We start from the raw sequence: 15,506 nt of genomic DNA, 5'->3' as shown, positions 1-15,506 counted from the left end.
ACATTCCAGGTTCAATTAATTATTTCCCAATTATGCTTTAAGATACAAATGTCAAGTATGTCAACAATCCTTCCACCAAAGGAACCTTATGTAGATGACATTTTGTGGAAATCCCTCAAATCTGGTCATCTTGTTGTTCTAGTTGTGAGGAATCACCCATATGGATGGTTTATCTGTGACCACTTACCTCATTGAAGGAAGTAGATTAGATGACCAGATGCTTGTCAGGAGAGGAGACCAGTGCGATTCAATTTGCCGTTTCTATAAACCAGAGAAGTTTCAATGTATAAACCTGCTTTGCATTTGGTTATAGGTATACATGTGTTCCGTATGGGTATCAGCCATGATGACTATGCTTTGAATTGTCAAATATGTGTTATTCATCAATACCTATTTAGACTGTGTAGCTAATTGTAAATAGTCAAACTCTCATGGCCTGTGACTAACAGCTACCTCAATGGTTTATCTTCATTAACACAGTCAACTTACTAATTGAAGGAGCAGAGAGTAGTAAAGGTTTATCCAGAAGCTGGTAGCATTGGGTAACAAGGGGGTTGTGGAGGATAAGGTAAGTACTGTAGTACCTAATAAACCTGTTATCAGAGCCAGTCCCGACTCCAGGGCATGGAGAGAGGGGAACATCTGGATATTGTTTCATGTGGGCCAGACTCTAAAATGTTAAGGGATGATGGGAAAGGAATTAACTTCTCAGATTGGCTGACCCTGAGGCCACCAAATGACTGTCCAACAGAGCACCAGAGTAAACAGACAGTCAGATTTACTAAGCATTTGCACTTTTGCAAAGTCTACACACTCTTTATTTACCAAAGGTAATACAACTGAGAAGTTTGTGTTAAATATTTTACCTAAGGTAAAAATAAGCATTCATTAAAGAAAACCTTACAAATATTTGATGGCTTAGATTTGTTTTTATTTCTAATTGCCTTATGAAAGTAACAGCTGCAAACTCTGCATCAGTGCAAGGACTTACCAATTATGGCCTCCTGTTATGGAGCCAGATAGCTGCCAAAAGGTTGAATGTGTGTATAATTAGGATCGTAAGAAAATCCATACGTAAATTGTTAGGATCAAAAGAAAAGTCATGTGTGGAAACATGAAACCTAACCGTTAAATTAGATCTGTAAATGTACAAATTCTGTTACGACTATGAATTAACATTTATACGTTCAATTCTTACTTTAAGTCTCCCTTTACACGGTTACAGATATTTTTCTTTACGTACAAACGTTTGTCAGGAATGTGGCATCTGCAAAGGACATGAACCGAACGTAGCTAGTTGAAGTTAGCTAGTCAATCAAGCAACTCTAGCCCAGACGTAGAGTTGCTTTGCAGCATTTGGTTTCATTTCCAAAGTCTAAAGTTTGTTTTAGAACGGCATTCAATAACGACGTTATACCAGTAGATGGCGTAGTATAGGCTTGGGCCTTCAGCAAATGACTTGTGTGAGAAGGATACTATAAAGATGCAGAAGAGCCTTGTCTAGAATAACCACCTGAGCTGAAAAATAGAAAGTAAATATGATTTGGGCTAAGCCTATTCCGCTATCTAAATATGCCATGCTGTTGTGTTATTTAATGGCCTTATAATTGCATAATTCGTTTTTATAGCCACGTGGGGCTACTGTGGTGATCATTTAACCTAATGAATCACACTTTTTCCACTATTTGGGAGCACGGACTGTAGGCCTTATGCAAATTCCACTCTATGTAGGCTTGTTATAGCCTTTTGCGTTGCACAGTCCTATAACGCAGAGGCTATATCCATATCAATAAATGAGACGAAGCAAAATATTGATTAAGTCTTCGCTATAACCTGTCCTAAGCGAAATAGCTAAGGCGTCACAAATAGCCTATTCTTATTGACAGATCTGTTTTCCCTATCAGCCACTGCATGTGCTTCTTCAACTATTTTGTTTAACATTTAGAGGCCTGTGAGTTAGGGTCTCTTCTTAAGGGAGGCCTATATTTAAAAACGGTTATAAAATTCAAATAGTTCTACAATTATTCCACAAGACACCAGTACCTCAAATGATAGCCTAAATTGCAATGCCTTCAAGTTGAAGGCCTATTTTAATAATAAAAAAAAGTGTTGTGTGGATTGGCCTAAATTAAGCATTGAATTATTAAAAAGTGATAGGCTAAATAACTTTGAGAATTATGATAATTTTGAATACACACATGGATTTCAATAAACAAATGGATAAGACTGTTCTATTCTCTTTGATTTAGTTCCTATTGGAACTCAGACAAATGACTGAATGGATGACATACTGACTGAATTAAGGTGAATGAAGGACGACTTAAATGTTCAAATATGTTGGAATTTAACATATGCTCTGGCTACTAGGCAAATAGGCCTACATTAGGGTATAATGACTATGGCAGCATGCCTCCAGAAGGGCATCTCCTGAGATTGAGGGGTGCTTTTCTGAAGGTGCGTGGTGCTGCATAGAGATCAACTGGGCAGCAGTGTTGTGATGGAGGGAAAAGCCTATAAGGAGACTATCTAAGACCACTGCAACACAGTTATTGTAAAGTGTGGGAATAAGCTTCTGCCAGACTCCGCCTACGTTAACCTCTCCCTTGTTCATTTCAAAGTCCATATGTCCATGACCCGATTCATATAAATCATGTCAAATTATAAACCCTTCCTACAGAATATGCTTTGGCAAGATTGAGTGATGAAATACATTTCATGATACCACTCCAGTGATCATTTTTAATTCATAGATTCACCAAACAGCTATTATTATTCTGTGTTTCATTACTCCTGGTATATACTACTGGTTATGATTTCAGACAGAGCCCAGAGAATTGGATGGTGCAATATTGTATTAGTCATATGATGATAAGGTGCATGCATGGGGATGTCCACGTCACCCAGACATATGTCCATGCTGTAGAGATACACCTAGCGGACTGAAACTTCACTGTTGTAGGCAGAATACAGCTAGTGCTATCTAGACTTGAGCTGGCAAACAAATCCATTACATTAGCTACCTAAATGTGAACTCAACTGAAGAGTAATAGAGAATGGAAACTTTTAACTTGAAAACGTGCAGGATACCTATTTCCTGTTTCCCAGACGTATGCTTTTTTAATACTGTGTTATACTTGTTCGCGTAGCACTCCTTACAAGCCGTTGGGTGTAAGTTTTGTTTTTTTTGTGAGATGAAACTTCCAAAACTCTGAAAGATATTGTATGTCAGAATTACAACACAAGATTTGTTTAAGCCTAAAATGTTAGTCCATAATTAACATGATATTTGTATGTTCACAGATGAAATTTCACGTTTACGTTTCACGCATGGCTTTTCTTACGATCCGAACAATTTACATCTGGATTTTGTCACGATCCTAATGATACGTACGTTCAACCTTTTGGCAGCTATCTGGCTCCATATCCTGTGTACTTATTTCATCCAACAACAGGAGGGTGTGTGTGTGCCATGCAATAAGCTCTTGGCAATTCCAGACAGGTTGATTGTTTATTTATCTAAATATCCCAAGACACGTGAATATAAAAACAGGCTCTCCTCTTGTCATGATCTACTAGTTCATTAATTACTTATTTTCTCTGACACATGACTTTGTAACACGTCATGTATATTATTTTAAAAGACACACATGGGGATTCTCATTCATTTTGATGGTGCATGTGGTGCTGTCAGTGGTAATGACACTACCAAAGTGGTGGACAGACTATTTATATGAATGGTAGCCTATACAGTCAAAAATTCTAATTATTATAAAGTGCAAATAACTATGTACAGTTAGCATATGTATAGAATATGGACAGCACAATCATTATGAAATAGTCTCAAAAAGCAAAGAAAAAAGTACAAAAATAAATCACCTTTAAAAAAAAAAAAAGATTTGTGTTATAAGAATGAAGAAAATGCAATTTACACAGATGTCAGTTAGGTCCTCATATTCAATATCTGCTGTTCATTGGCAATTTATTATATCTGTTTTCCAGACCTGGGTCAAAAACATAAAAGTCCAATTATGTTTTCAAAGTACTTGAGGTGCGCTTGATTTAGTTTGGGTCCATTATTTCGGGCAAACTAACCTATATCAAGCACAGCATATTGACATATATATTTTACTGTTGGTCTGCAACTTACTGCATAGGCATATAGTCACTTAAAAGTATTTCCCTCCTGAATGATAAGTATTATCTTTGTAAAGAGGACTCCTCTTTACACTGTATGTACACTTCTCTGACTTGGGCGAGTGGTTCCCCTAGTGACTGAATCTCTTTTCAGACGTGTAGAAGAAGACTGCCCATAGCTAAAATGACTGTCTTCTTCTGGTGTGGTCAGAGGGGCCTTATGACTGGGTGTCTCTCTACCCATAAAGTCTACTTGCTTCTGCCTTTTGGAAGTGAGGCTTTTCTGATGTTGCCGTTTGGGTTCAAAGCGCTTTTTAGACTTTCCATACTGCATCTCTGAAGGGGAAAGAGAAAAGGTGTCCCATTCCTCGTGCTTAGGCTCTATCTTCTCTGTTGAAAAGCTGCCTAGTGATCCCGCTGGTGCTTTGCTCTCCTTGTCGATGCTATATTGATCCTCCCCTTCCTCTGTTTTGATGACAAGCTTTTTCAGATTTAGGCCTAAGTCCAAAGTTGCTGGCCGTTTTGGGACTGTGGTGTAGTCGTCGTTGCTGTACCCCTTTCCTGCTGTCTCCTTGTGTTTTTTCTCATGGCTCTTCTTGGTTGCGAGGTAGAGGAAGCGCTGGGGGCAGAAGGAGCAGTGATACCGCTTCTCTGTGCTGGGGCTGCGGGCACAATTGTCAAAGCAGGAGCCATTTTCCATACAGCTCTTGCATATGTAATCCCTGCTGTCCTCAGCGGTCTCGCAGCTGGCACTGGAGGTTTCCCTGGGGGGACACTGCTTTGCGCAGGTCCGACAGAAAGTTGGGTGGCAGCCAATGATATGTGCTCTCAGACCCGATGCCGTTATGAAGGTGCTTGCACAGATGTCACAGGTGTACGTTGTCTTTGAGCTGGTGTTTCTGAGACGTTGTTTCAGCTCTGTGCCCTCGCTGCTCTCTTCAGCGCTTCTGCATCTTTTATCCAGGTAGTCTTTTCTGGCCCTGGGCACTATTGAGGATGTCATGGAATAGCGTAGATGACGTCTCTCTTTTCTGTGTTTGGATCTCAGTTTCTTACTCTTCTTCTTGGGTTTGTAAGAGTAATAGGGACGCCAGAGCTTGTCAGCTGTTTCACGGTCAGTGTGGTCATCGCATGGCTCTGACTCTATGACAGAAGTTACCTCTGTCCTGAAGCGGAGGCTGGAGCTCTCCATGCTGCCCTCTGCAGGCCGGCCCTGGTCCCGACACCTCTCCTCTACCTGGCTCCCGCTGCTTATTTTCCTCTTCCTGGGGAACAGCTTGGAGTCCTTGATCCTCCGGCGAATGATGGCCTCGTTGCCAATTTTCACTGTGATCTGGCAGAGTGGCAGAACGTGACCATCCACGGAGGGACCTGGACACGCAGGCGTGGCGATGTACGTTTCAGTTTCCCCCCTTGCAGTCTTGCTAGGCGCCAGGCTCTCAGCCTCTGGCATAAAAAGCTGACTGGTCATGGCTTCAATTCTCTGTGCTGCAGCTGAGAGCTCACATAGCCTGTTTAGAGAGCTGTGTGGGTTGATTTTTAGGAACGGTAGATTATGACTGTTGCCCTCCGGGTTCTTAAAACCTTGGAATGCAGCACCATCTCCATAGTCCAGTGCAGGGGACTCCCCACCTGCCTGCATTATGGCCAAGGGGGTTGTATAGCTATATGGAGGCCCATTACGTTTGGAGTGAGAGGCCTGTTTTCCTGTGCCTGCATCTTGGTCTACATCTTGGTCACAGGGCTGATCAAAACTGATGCGTGGCATTACTGATGCTACCACTTTTGGAGTGGCCATGAATGTCACAGGCATTGAGAATAAAGCAGCATCTTGCTTACCCATAGCGCCAACATCTTCAAATGGAAGGATGGGAGAGCTGCAGCCCAACGGGGCCTGCTCGCTGACCTCCAGCTCTTCTGAATAGGTCTGACTGTATGTCTTATACCGTCTCTTTCTAAACTTCATAGGCAGAAGCCTGTAGAGTTTGATGGGGTAAACGCTGCCCTTAAATCCACCATTTGCTGACTTCTTACTCACAGACAATCTGGGATGGATTCCGTGGAAGGCCTTCTGGTGGTTTTTTAGGATGTAGTAGGTCATGAAGGTCTCTAAGCAGAAGATGCACTGGTAGCGACGCTCACCTGTGTGCCAGATCTCGTGTTTGGTGCGATACTCGGCTAGGGCAAACACTTTATTGCAGTAGTGACAGGGGTACGCCCTCTGCCAGGAGTGCACATTCTCGTGGCGCTTCAGACTCGAGACGGTCACATATGCACGTTTACACACACTGCAGTTATAGACCCTCTGGCCTCCACTAGGTTTCACTAACCTATCTACAGCCTGCAGTGTTTTTGACATGGGGTTCATTTGGAGGCTGGTTGGAAGGAAAGGGTCAGGGAGTTCAGTAGGAGATAACTGGACATCAGTTGCTGTATTGTCCATGCTTGGCATGCTGTCTGAATAATGGTCTGCCCCGTCCTCTTTGCCTTGGGGCTCGTGTTCAGGCGAGCCCCTCTGTGCTTTCGGGCACACCGTCTCGTGGTTCCGCAACCGCTTCAAATGCATGAACTTCCTGCGACAAAACTTGCAGAACAAATGACTGACGAACCTTTTCTTGTGCATTTCTGTGTGTACGGTGAGAAGTGCTTTGTTGGTGAATATCTCTGGACAGAGCTCACAGCCATAGATTGATATGCTATCTTCCGTTTGGGGTGAAAGTGGAGGTGGGTCCAGCTCCCTGTAGCCATTATCCATGGCTAGAGACAGCTCATTGGCCCTGCTTGTATGCACATCTGTCTGTGGGTATAATGACGGGGGTGACGTTCCCACAGGTTGTACAGTGGGCTTAATTAATAACGGGCTGCTTCCAGTAGGATGCACAGGTTTAAGTGCTACAGCCAGTGTTGGAGGTGTGCATTTATTCAAGGCGGCTCGTAGTCTGTGGCGCTTTTTGAGTGGGCCACTATTCTTGTTGGCTAGTTGCCTTGATTGGGACTGTGTGGGTTTGGTGTGCTTCTTGTTGTCCTCCTGGTTGCCAGCCCCGTGCTCAGGGGCCCTGGGTCCCTGGCTGATGACTGCGTAGGAGTGCTCTGACAGTGCCTGCATGGGCTCATTGTCCACCGCAAGGGGGAAGGGGACAGGGCAGCCCGCTGGGGTCTGTCCAAGGTCAGGTGACTGCCTCTCCCCACTGTGCAGGTCTAGTGGGGTGAAGAGGTTGTTCCCGGGACCCACCTCAGTGATAGAGAAAGCATTGGTGATCCGCGGGCCTCTTGCACTGTCCAGCTGATCTGGCCTGGAGGTCTCCTTCTTCGCTTTACGGGGCCCACGGGCCTTACTACGGCCTGTGGTCTTAACAGGGTTGGTTGAGGTCTGGATCTTTGGACCACCTGAGCCCTGCCTGTCTTGTTCCACCAGTTTCTCTAAGAAGGGAATCCCCAGTCTTTTTCCAGCTGCCATCAGGCATCTAGTGTCCTCTGTGCTAGGTGATGATGTCACCTTGGAACAATAGATGAGGTTGAGGATGCTGGTGAACACCTCAGACCTCAGGTCCATGAGCTCCAGCACCTGGCTGGAAGTCCACACCTCAGGGGAGGTGAAGGCGCTGCGGAAGTATCCGCTGCAGGCAGCCAGAATGTTCCGGTGAGCCCGGAACTTTACATCTTCCACCACGATGGTGACATCACAGAAGAGGCCCTGGGAGCGCTGCTCGTTGAGCCTGCTGAGGAGCGCCTGGGGAAGAGAGCTGTCCACCAGGCCCTGGGTGCAGGGAGACGCCACCGTCATCTGCAGAGAGGACATAAAGGAAACAGGCATTCTAATTGGCCTCAAAACATTGATAGCCAATTGCTTATGCACGTTGCTTATATTCACAATATAAAATATGAACACATTCATTACATTTGTACCAACTGAGTCCAGTTGGTAGAGGATGGCGCTTGCAACGTCAGGGTTGTGGGCTCGATTCCCACGGGCGAGAAGTATGCACTTACAGTACTACTAAGTAGTAAGTTGCTCTGGATAAGAGTGTCTAAACTAAAATGTAAAATATATGAAATGACTTTCTGGAATGTAAAAAGAAAAAAACATGAAAGGGGTGCATACATTTTCTTATGTGGAATTGGAAATGGTGTTATTTATTCTGCGTTTTGATTCTTTGGTATTTCAAATAATTTAGGCTATAGTTGTGCAAACAGTAGCAATTCCTTCCATACAGAGACAATCTAAGGAATATGATTTAAGTTACTTTGATTAAAGCATGGGCTGGGTTTGGCAGTAATGGCCTTATGGAAATCAAGTGGAATGTGTGTCAGTTTTATAGGAAAGCAATCCAGCTGTTCTTACTTTGTCACACTAGATGGCAGTAAAGTTTAAGGAGATGATGCTGGCATACCATATATTGAAGAACTGTAGGCCATATGTTACTTTCCACAAGCCTATTCAAATAGATTAACCAGAACAATATCAAGTTCATGAGAATATACTAATGTAATACTTCTGTAAAAAGTTACAACAGCACAAAGATGTCCTCTTGACACTACCTTTAAATGTTTACAGTGCTTGGAATAACCATTGTACATGAAGAATTTATGATGATTCTCTTTTGGGGGGGGGGGGGCCCACCTGGAAATAAGAGCACTCACCATTGTTTGAAAACCAATTAAATTAAACTCCTTGCTTACAGACACTTATATTTTACATTTGGAATAATTGCCTCAAATGTGATAGAAATATATATTTGTAACCTATTCCTGAAGACTTATTGCTTCCTGGTGACTCTGTTGTTGCTGAAGCTGATGAGGCACATTAGGCTACTTAATGCAGGATGACTACAGTCTGGAGGCTTAATAAACCCTGACTAAGCATGCACTAGTGAAGTGCCTGAAGCAAAATGACTTGTACCTGGCAAGTGATACAGCTGGTGGAGTGGAAACTACAGTGAGGGCAAACATGTTGTGATTCAGCCATGATGTGGACTCGTTCTATCTACTTCAGTCAGTCGTTTAATGCCGTTCCAGGTGACCAGCCATGCTAGAGTCATTGCCCTTACTGGCTGGCAGGTACATCAGCATATTTCATACTGAGAAGCACACTGGGTTCAGGTTGATGGCAGTATATGAGATGGGAAGATTGTCTCCCCTGACTCATTCATCCTTTCTGCCCCTAGCATTAGTTAATTATTCGTAAGCACTGGAGAAATGTTTTGACCCACACACAGCTTAGTCGGAGCTAATACAGGGATACTTAACCAACACCTTATAATTGAGACGGGGCAGCTGCACTGGGCTATAGAGCCACTGTAGAGGAACGACCACCATGTTGACTCCTGCAGAGACGATTTAGCTCTTTTTAGAGCAGAATTCAGTTGCTAATCCAGTCACGGCTCACACATGCAGCTTACACAAAACGCCATCGGTTTCACAATATGCATCTATAGACATCTGTAGAGCATTCCCACTGGGCACACGCTCGTTGCTTCCACGTTGTTTCCACGTCATTTCAATGAAATTACATTGACCCAAATGTGGAGTAGATGTTGAATTGGCATCTGTGTCCAGGGGGTTGTTTTATGTTTGTGTGTAAAGGCAATAATATGCTGAGTCTTCCGATGCTGTTGCATGTGGTTCAATGGGATTTTCATGTCTCTTATCTTTCTGTCTACCCTAAGAGAAAATGTAAAGAGCACAACAGATCCTGTGTGTTCCTCCCAGGGGTGTGCCTATGTCACTGTGGGAACAGGTCTGAGGCAACACCTCTGTCAGACTCTCACACAGGATGATGCTTAGGTTACACGCAAAGGCAAGTAGCTTCTGCAGTTAGATTAAATGTAGCCTACTTGTATCAGCATTCTTTTTTTTTTTTACTTTCTGTTTGCATGACTTTAACATGATTCTGCCTATATGCTGCTGAAGCCTAGGCTACATAGTTTTATTTTTATGAGCATCCTGATTTTTGTCCCTGACTTCTATCCAAAGAGGTCTCTGGACACTTCTTTATTTTAAGATCAGCGTCATAACATACTTCCTAATGCAAAATGTCTTCTTTCCCTGTCAGACATCAAAGATGTAATCCCTGATGTCCGGCAGAGGTGCTTTGGACAGCATCACAGCTTTGCTTAGAGAGAACAAGGCTATCTGATGGTATAGGTCGGCTCTGCAATTGTGGCATTGTTGTTATGCATATAGTACGACAGGTTATACATATGCGCTACAAAATGCTGTTACTGTAATTTTCCATGGCATGGTGGCCATTTTATATTTTCTTCTTTATCCTCGTTGGAGGTGAGCTGTTGGGGTAGGTTAAAATGGCTGCCCGTTTATGGGGTACCGTTTGTCCCTGATCCAGATTGCCATTAGACCATGATGTTGAGATGAGACCCCTTCTTCTTAACAAAAAGATCACTTTCCATATACCCTCGATTGAATACTTCCCAAGAGGCATTCCTATTGCACCCAGTTGCTTGTTCACCTACATTACACCTACGTGTGTTTTAATATCATTGAAACTGTTCTCATTTTCAGGTCTCTGTTTCAACTGACTGTCCTAAGCATTATGTGCTACATATTACTCAGAAGAGGAAGGGAAGAATGAATAACCTAATGACAGGTTAGATTTACATAATTGCACAGCAATAAACCATACATTCAGCCCCAGGCCATAAACACTTTAATTTGACTTAACATGTCCGTATTGAAACATAAAAATGACTTTTTTTTTGGTAACTTATTAAAGGGATCACGCATCCTTGTTTGTAAAAAAAATTATCTGAATAAAATACATATTTTTGCTAATGTTTTCTCTAGGTGCCACGATTAAAATATGGCTGGCAGCAGACCGAGAGAAGAGTAGCCTCGCCGTATCGCTGGGAAACAGCCTCCTGCCTCCCCGTCTGACAGGCCTCTGTTGTCACGGCAACATGCTGTGGCGCAGCGCTTATTGGGATTCTGATTCAGATGGATGGCGGGGCAGGCGGGCGACTGCATTAGCTGTCTGGGGATTTGGTTTGGTCCTTCCTCACAGCGAGCCCTGCCTGTCTGCGAGCCCCAGCACTGCAGATCTCTCATGCTCCAACGCCACTGCAATGGAGGCTTTCCGCCCTTTGTTTCCACTCTGGATATGTGTCGGTCGGTGTGTGTGAGAGTCTGCAGCAGAAATGCAGCAGTCCGATGGACTTTCTCTCTCTTCCGCTTACGGCAGGCGATGTGCTTCAGCCTTGATGCTGATTTCCCTTGGTTTGTGCCGCTTTCAATGCATTTTCATCTGGAAATTGCCTGCATGTCTGCCGGTTTCAGTTGATTATTTTCAATAAGGGCGGATATGACCAATTCTCTCATCTTGATGTGGTTTACTCTGTTCACATATTGAGCGGAAATGTTGAATTAGTCAAAGGATGTCTCTTTGCCACACCCAAGTTCACTGTGCCTTAGAATATCATTTGATGTGCATTTCAAAACCTGAAAAATGTAAATCCCCTAATTACCGTGAACCACAAGGCGAGAAAAAAACAGTCTCGAATGCAAGCTGTCTAGTCAAACAGAGCGAAAATGTTATAGCAGAACCCACACTCAAGCCACCCCGTGCAATATGTGTATTTTTGTTAAAAAGCAGTTGTAGATTGGGTGGAAACGTGCAGAACATACCTTTGCGAATCAGAGAAAATGACACAGAAGACGAACAGCCAAAAACATTACACAGTGTCCCCTCTACTGTACAGAAGAATTAAAAAAAACTTTGAAAGGAAGGCGAAAGTATACACTTTTTTTCTAGACTTGTCGCTGCCCAGTGGTGCCGTTAGAGGCAGAGCTTTCGCTGTTGTCTTTCTTGCCTCTCCCTCTCTCACTCCCTCCCTCTCTCTTTCTACGCTGCTCACTCCAGCTCCAACGTCCACGTCCTTTGCCTCTCCCTAGGTCCTGGTCGAGTACTCCGCTCTCTCCTCTTCCACCCAGTCCTGTCCTGGCTTGCCCCAGCTCTCAGACCATTGACCACAGGATTCCCACATTTACGTTTAAAAATAGCTAGATTGGACTATGGGTCTGTCTGCTGCCTCTCTGCTGCCCGGGCAACTTGAGTCCAGCGGCATCTACTCTGCAGTCGCCAAGCAGGAAACGGCAACTTTATTAAGCATGGCTGAGGACGGTAAGACAGAGCGGCTCAGTGCTACATCACACACCCCTACGCCGTGCTGCACAGATCAGAGAAAAAACGCCTAGGCTGCACTCCTGCTAGCGCAGTTACAGCGATACAACTTCAACCATACTACAAAGCGCACCCACAATCACATTTCTGCTCGACCTCCACCATTCATACTGTATCTTACAGGGGAGCTGGATCTGTAGCTCACTTTCAAACACGTCACATCACACTCGCCATCTGTCTCATGCCTATGCACACAGGCGTTTCTCTTTGTGCTACCGTGTACACTCAAACCCTCTCTCGCTCTTTGTCAGCACGTCTGTGTACATTGCAGTGCATTGCCTCATGAACACAATTAGCCTGCTATGCTCTTGTTTGTATATACCAGCATGATCAATGAGATATCGGCGACTATATATAGCTTATTTATCTCGACTGCATCTGTGCACTTTCAAAGTAAGAAAAAAGGACTGAGGAGAGAGCTAGAGGAGAGGAGGACAGTGGGTTCGTCTTTGTAGCAGCTGCTGATGGATGGGAACACAGAGGGATGCCTCAACACTGCAGAGTGCAGGGGGGAGGGGCTAAACCAGGCAGGCAGGGCACAGCTAGCCCCGCCAGCTGCTGTAGACGCAGACAGCCGCTTTATACGTATGAAGACCGAGGTTTTATCACAAGTGTTTTTGAATTTGCATAACGTGTCTCCGCTTTCTTTCCGGGCTTAGGGATACAGCTTCTGCACCCGAATGTGAAAACCATGCACATTTTATATTTGACTTGGTGTCATGAAACAAATGGGAGACATTCGCTGTGCACGTCCTACCAGTGTTAGTTCAGCTTATCATGACAATCCCCATGCCTCTGCCCCCTTCTGCTCGCTATGCTTTCTCTGTCTGCTCAGCCGTCTGCCAGCTATTTCTGGTGCAGGCCTACCCCGCTTGATTGTTGTTACCTGAGTGCAATCAAGGCCCCTGTCTGCTTGCGTTGGCCTGAGGAAGCTGTACACCAGCCTGGCACAACGCCAGCCCTCACACTTCTGTAAGCCGCTACACTTTGGCATGACCTTGTTGCTATGGCAACCGTCTAAGAAAACAGTGCTACCTTAAAAGCATGGTGTTATGGAACATTAAAGGTTGCAAACCTTACAGGGCCTGGGAGAGAGCCTCGTAAAGCCAGAGGAAATATGATTTTCCATGTTTGGGTGGCCACTATCATGCCTCCATATTGCAATTTCTATTTATCTCAGTTTTTCCTCTGGTGTCTTTCCGTTCTCTTCCTCCATGCCTGCTATGTATGGTTAATGGTCTTGTCTGCTTCCTCACCCTTTTCCTGTAATCGTAGTCTTGCCTGCACAAATCGATTTCCACTGGTACACTGCAGGCGAACACGACATCCCAAAACAAATAAGCCTAGCTCTCCTTTACCATCCATGCTCTTTGTTCTTTACAGTTTTGAGAACTGCAAATGAAGTGTCTGCAGTACCTACCGTTTGTCTCGCTCACCACAACCCCTCTCCCACATTATTTGTTAGTACTTCAAATGTTTTGCAAACTAAGAGTACAGAAAGAGCAGTTGAAATTTGAACAAATCATTTGGACAAATTATATTGCTATGAACACAGATTTATTATTTGTGGAAATTGGATAAATAAAAAGGATCCAACCTGCTGATTCATTGTTGCCATTTTCTGTGACGAATTCTTCTTTCACTCTTGAATAATTGCTTGGAGAGTCTTCTCTGTCAGACAGATCACATATCAACAATGTTTGATGTGACTTTACCATTTACTTTTCACATTTCATTTAGTTTTAATAGAAATTGTGTAGATGTTTTCATTTATTCTGACATCCTCGATTTTGTTTGGCACACCCATCCATTAAACGCATTACAGCTGGGATATTTTCAAAACCACAACAAAAGAAGGCATGCCTTTACTGCCTCAGTCTGTCTGTAGCTACTTGCTGGGGCCTAGACTAGAGGAATATGGATCGTCAGGGAAACCGAGCCCAGCTGGGGCCTAGACTAGAGGAACATTGATCGGCAGGGAAACAGAGCCCATAGCGCAAGCCTGACTAGGCCTTGTTCTCTCTCTCAAAAACACACACACGCACTGCGTACATAAACACTGATCCCCATTACTGTTGCGCTGGCACATCCAACTCACATTTGCTCAGTAGCCGACCAACATTTTTCCATCCGGATGCTCCTACATGCCCGTTCGCTGTCGCTATGGAAGTGAGCAGTCCCTCTGTGGAGTGTATGTGTTTGGGAAGGAGAGCTCTAGCTAGCCAGCTCCAAGCCCGCTCTCTCTGGGCCTCGTCATGGAATTTACCTTCAACATTTTCTGTTGACTGGTGGCTGGCTGTCGGTGTGTGTCTGGGCCCATCCTGGGCACACAGATTCTCTCTCCAGTCCACTCCTGAGACACTGCCCGTCTGGAGGCTGATGAGGCCCTGACACTGCTGCGTCACTCCTGCTGCATCACTGACCCACAAAGAGGTGTGGAGGAGGGGTGGTGGGAATGTGTTGCAAGGGATAAACGAAAGAGGGTGAGCTCAGCCCGAACACAGAAATAGAGAGCAAGTGAGGCTTCCGGGCTGGTCGGCTGACGCAGGCCTAGCCACTGTGTTATTCAGGAAGTGGAGCCAGAGACCGATCTTTTATTGTTACGTAATGAATATTTTTCCTCCCAGACCCAGCTGAGGAGGCGCTGTTTAGCGACTGACTCAGGCTAATAATAGAGCTCAGTACCATTCAGGGCTGTGTGTGAGGGAGACTGATCCATTCCGCTCCCCGAGGTGAGGTATTTGGACACAGTTGGTTGATTGAATGATTGGTCGATTTTTACAACTTAAAGACACAAGTTTTGAAACAACAATACATGCATTAAAACTATCTCCATCGTCTCCTTTGTGACGTTGCAATGTAAAGAGACAGATTTATTTTTATCAATAAAACATGTTCTCTGTTTTACATTACTCTCCCCTTATAATGTAAAGGGCGAATATTAGTTATTTTATTTAAACAAATTAAGTGGGGTAAATGGCATATCTTACTGATTTATACTACTAAAAAAAAGAACAAATCCCCAGACAATCTTACCTTGCAGTCAGAGGGTTCACACCTTTTTCTGTGACACACGCTAAGTAGGCCTACCTTCGATGACATTCAAACTCATGCCAGTGTGGTTACAGTTCAACAGTAACGATTACGTTTGTCTGACTGGTAGCAGTTGTTTTGCACA

General features: G+C 44.2%; 2 protein-coding genes across 6 annotated transcripts in view; one reads left to right on the top strand and one right to left on the bottom strand.

Annotated features, from left to right (window-relative positions):
- Positions 1–909: 909 nt before the first annotated feature.
- LOC129832195 (zinc finger and BTB domain-containing protein 38-like) lies at positions 910–15,463 on the bottom strand. Of its 5 annotated transcripts, none has more exons than XM_055896073.1 (3): positions 15,365–15,463; positions 13,926–13,999; positions 910–7,918 (listed from the first exon to the last, which is right to left on the bottom strand). In XM_055896073.1, exons 2-3 carry the CDS (start codon positions 13,944–13,946, stop codon positions 4,223–4,225), a joined length of 3,717 nt encoding a protein of 1,238 aa, XP_055752048.1. In that variant the 5' UTR covers positions 13,947–13,999; positions 15,365–15,463; the 3' UTR covers positions 910–4,222. The 5 variants fall into 5 exon arrangements, with proteins under 5 accessions (XP_055752048.1, XP_055752045.1, XP_055752047.1 ...); XM_055896070.1 differs by lacking the exon at positions 15,365–15,463 and adding an exon at positions 14,427–15,290; XM_055896072.1 differs by lacking the exon at positions 15,365–15,463 and adding an exon at positions 14,427–15,290 and having other exon boundaries at positions 13,926–13,994.
- The window catches only part of LOC129832193 (E3 ubiquitin-protein ligase TRIP12), a 58,071-nt gene continuing 54,742 nt past the window's right edge, over positions 12,178–15,506 (top strand). The window contains exon 1 of the mRNA XM_055896055.1: positions 12,178–12,268. The gene's annotated coding sequence lies outside the window, so the exon portion shown is untranslated. The remainder of the gene's footprint in view (positions 12,269–15,506) is intronic.

This window comes from Salvelinus fontinalis, chromosome 33 (genome assembly GCF_029448725.1).
Source record: "Salvelinus fontinalis isolate EN_2023a chromosome 33, ASM2944872v1, whole genome shotgun sequence".
Classification (NCBI taxonomy): Eukaryota; Metazoa; Chordata; class Actinopteri; order Salmoniformes; family Salmonidae; genus Salvelinus; species Salvelinus fontinalis.
This window is presented reverse-complemented; position numbering and strand designations above follow the sequence as displayed.

Excerpts from the sequence above, each read along its gene's own strand:
- LOC129832195 (XM_055896073.1), bottom strand. The coding sequence starts at position 13,946 with ATGGCAACAATGAATCAGCAG. Across the intron at positions 7,919-13,925 it reads TGGCAACAATGAATCAGCAG|ATGACGGTGGCGTCTCCCTG; the intron begins GTTGGATCCTTT and ends TCCTCTCTGCAG.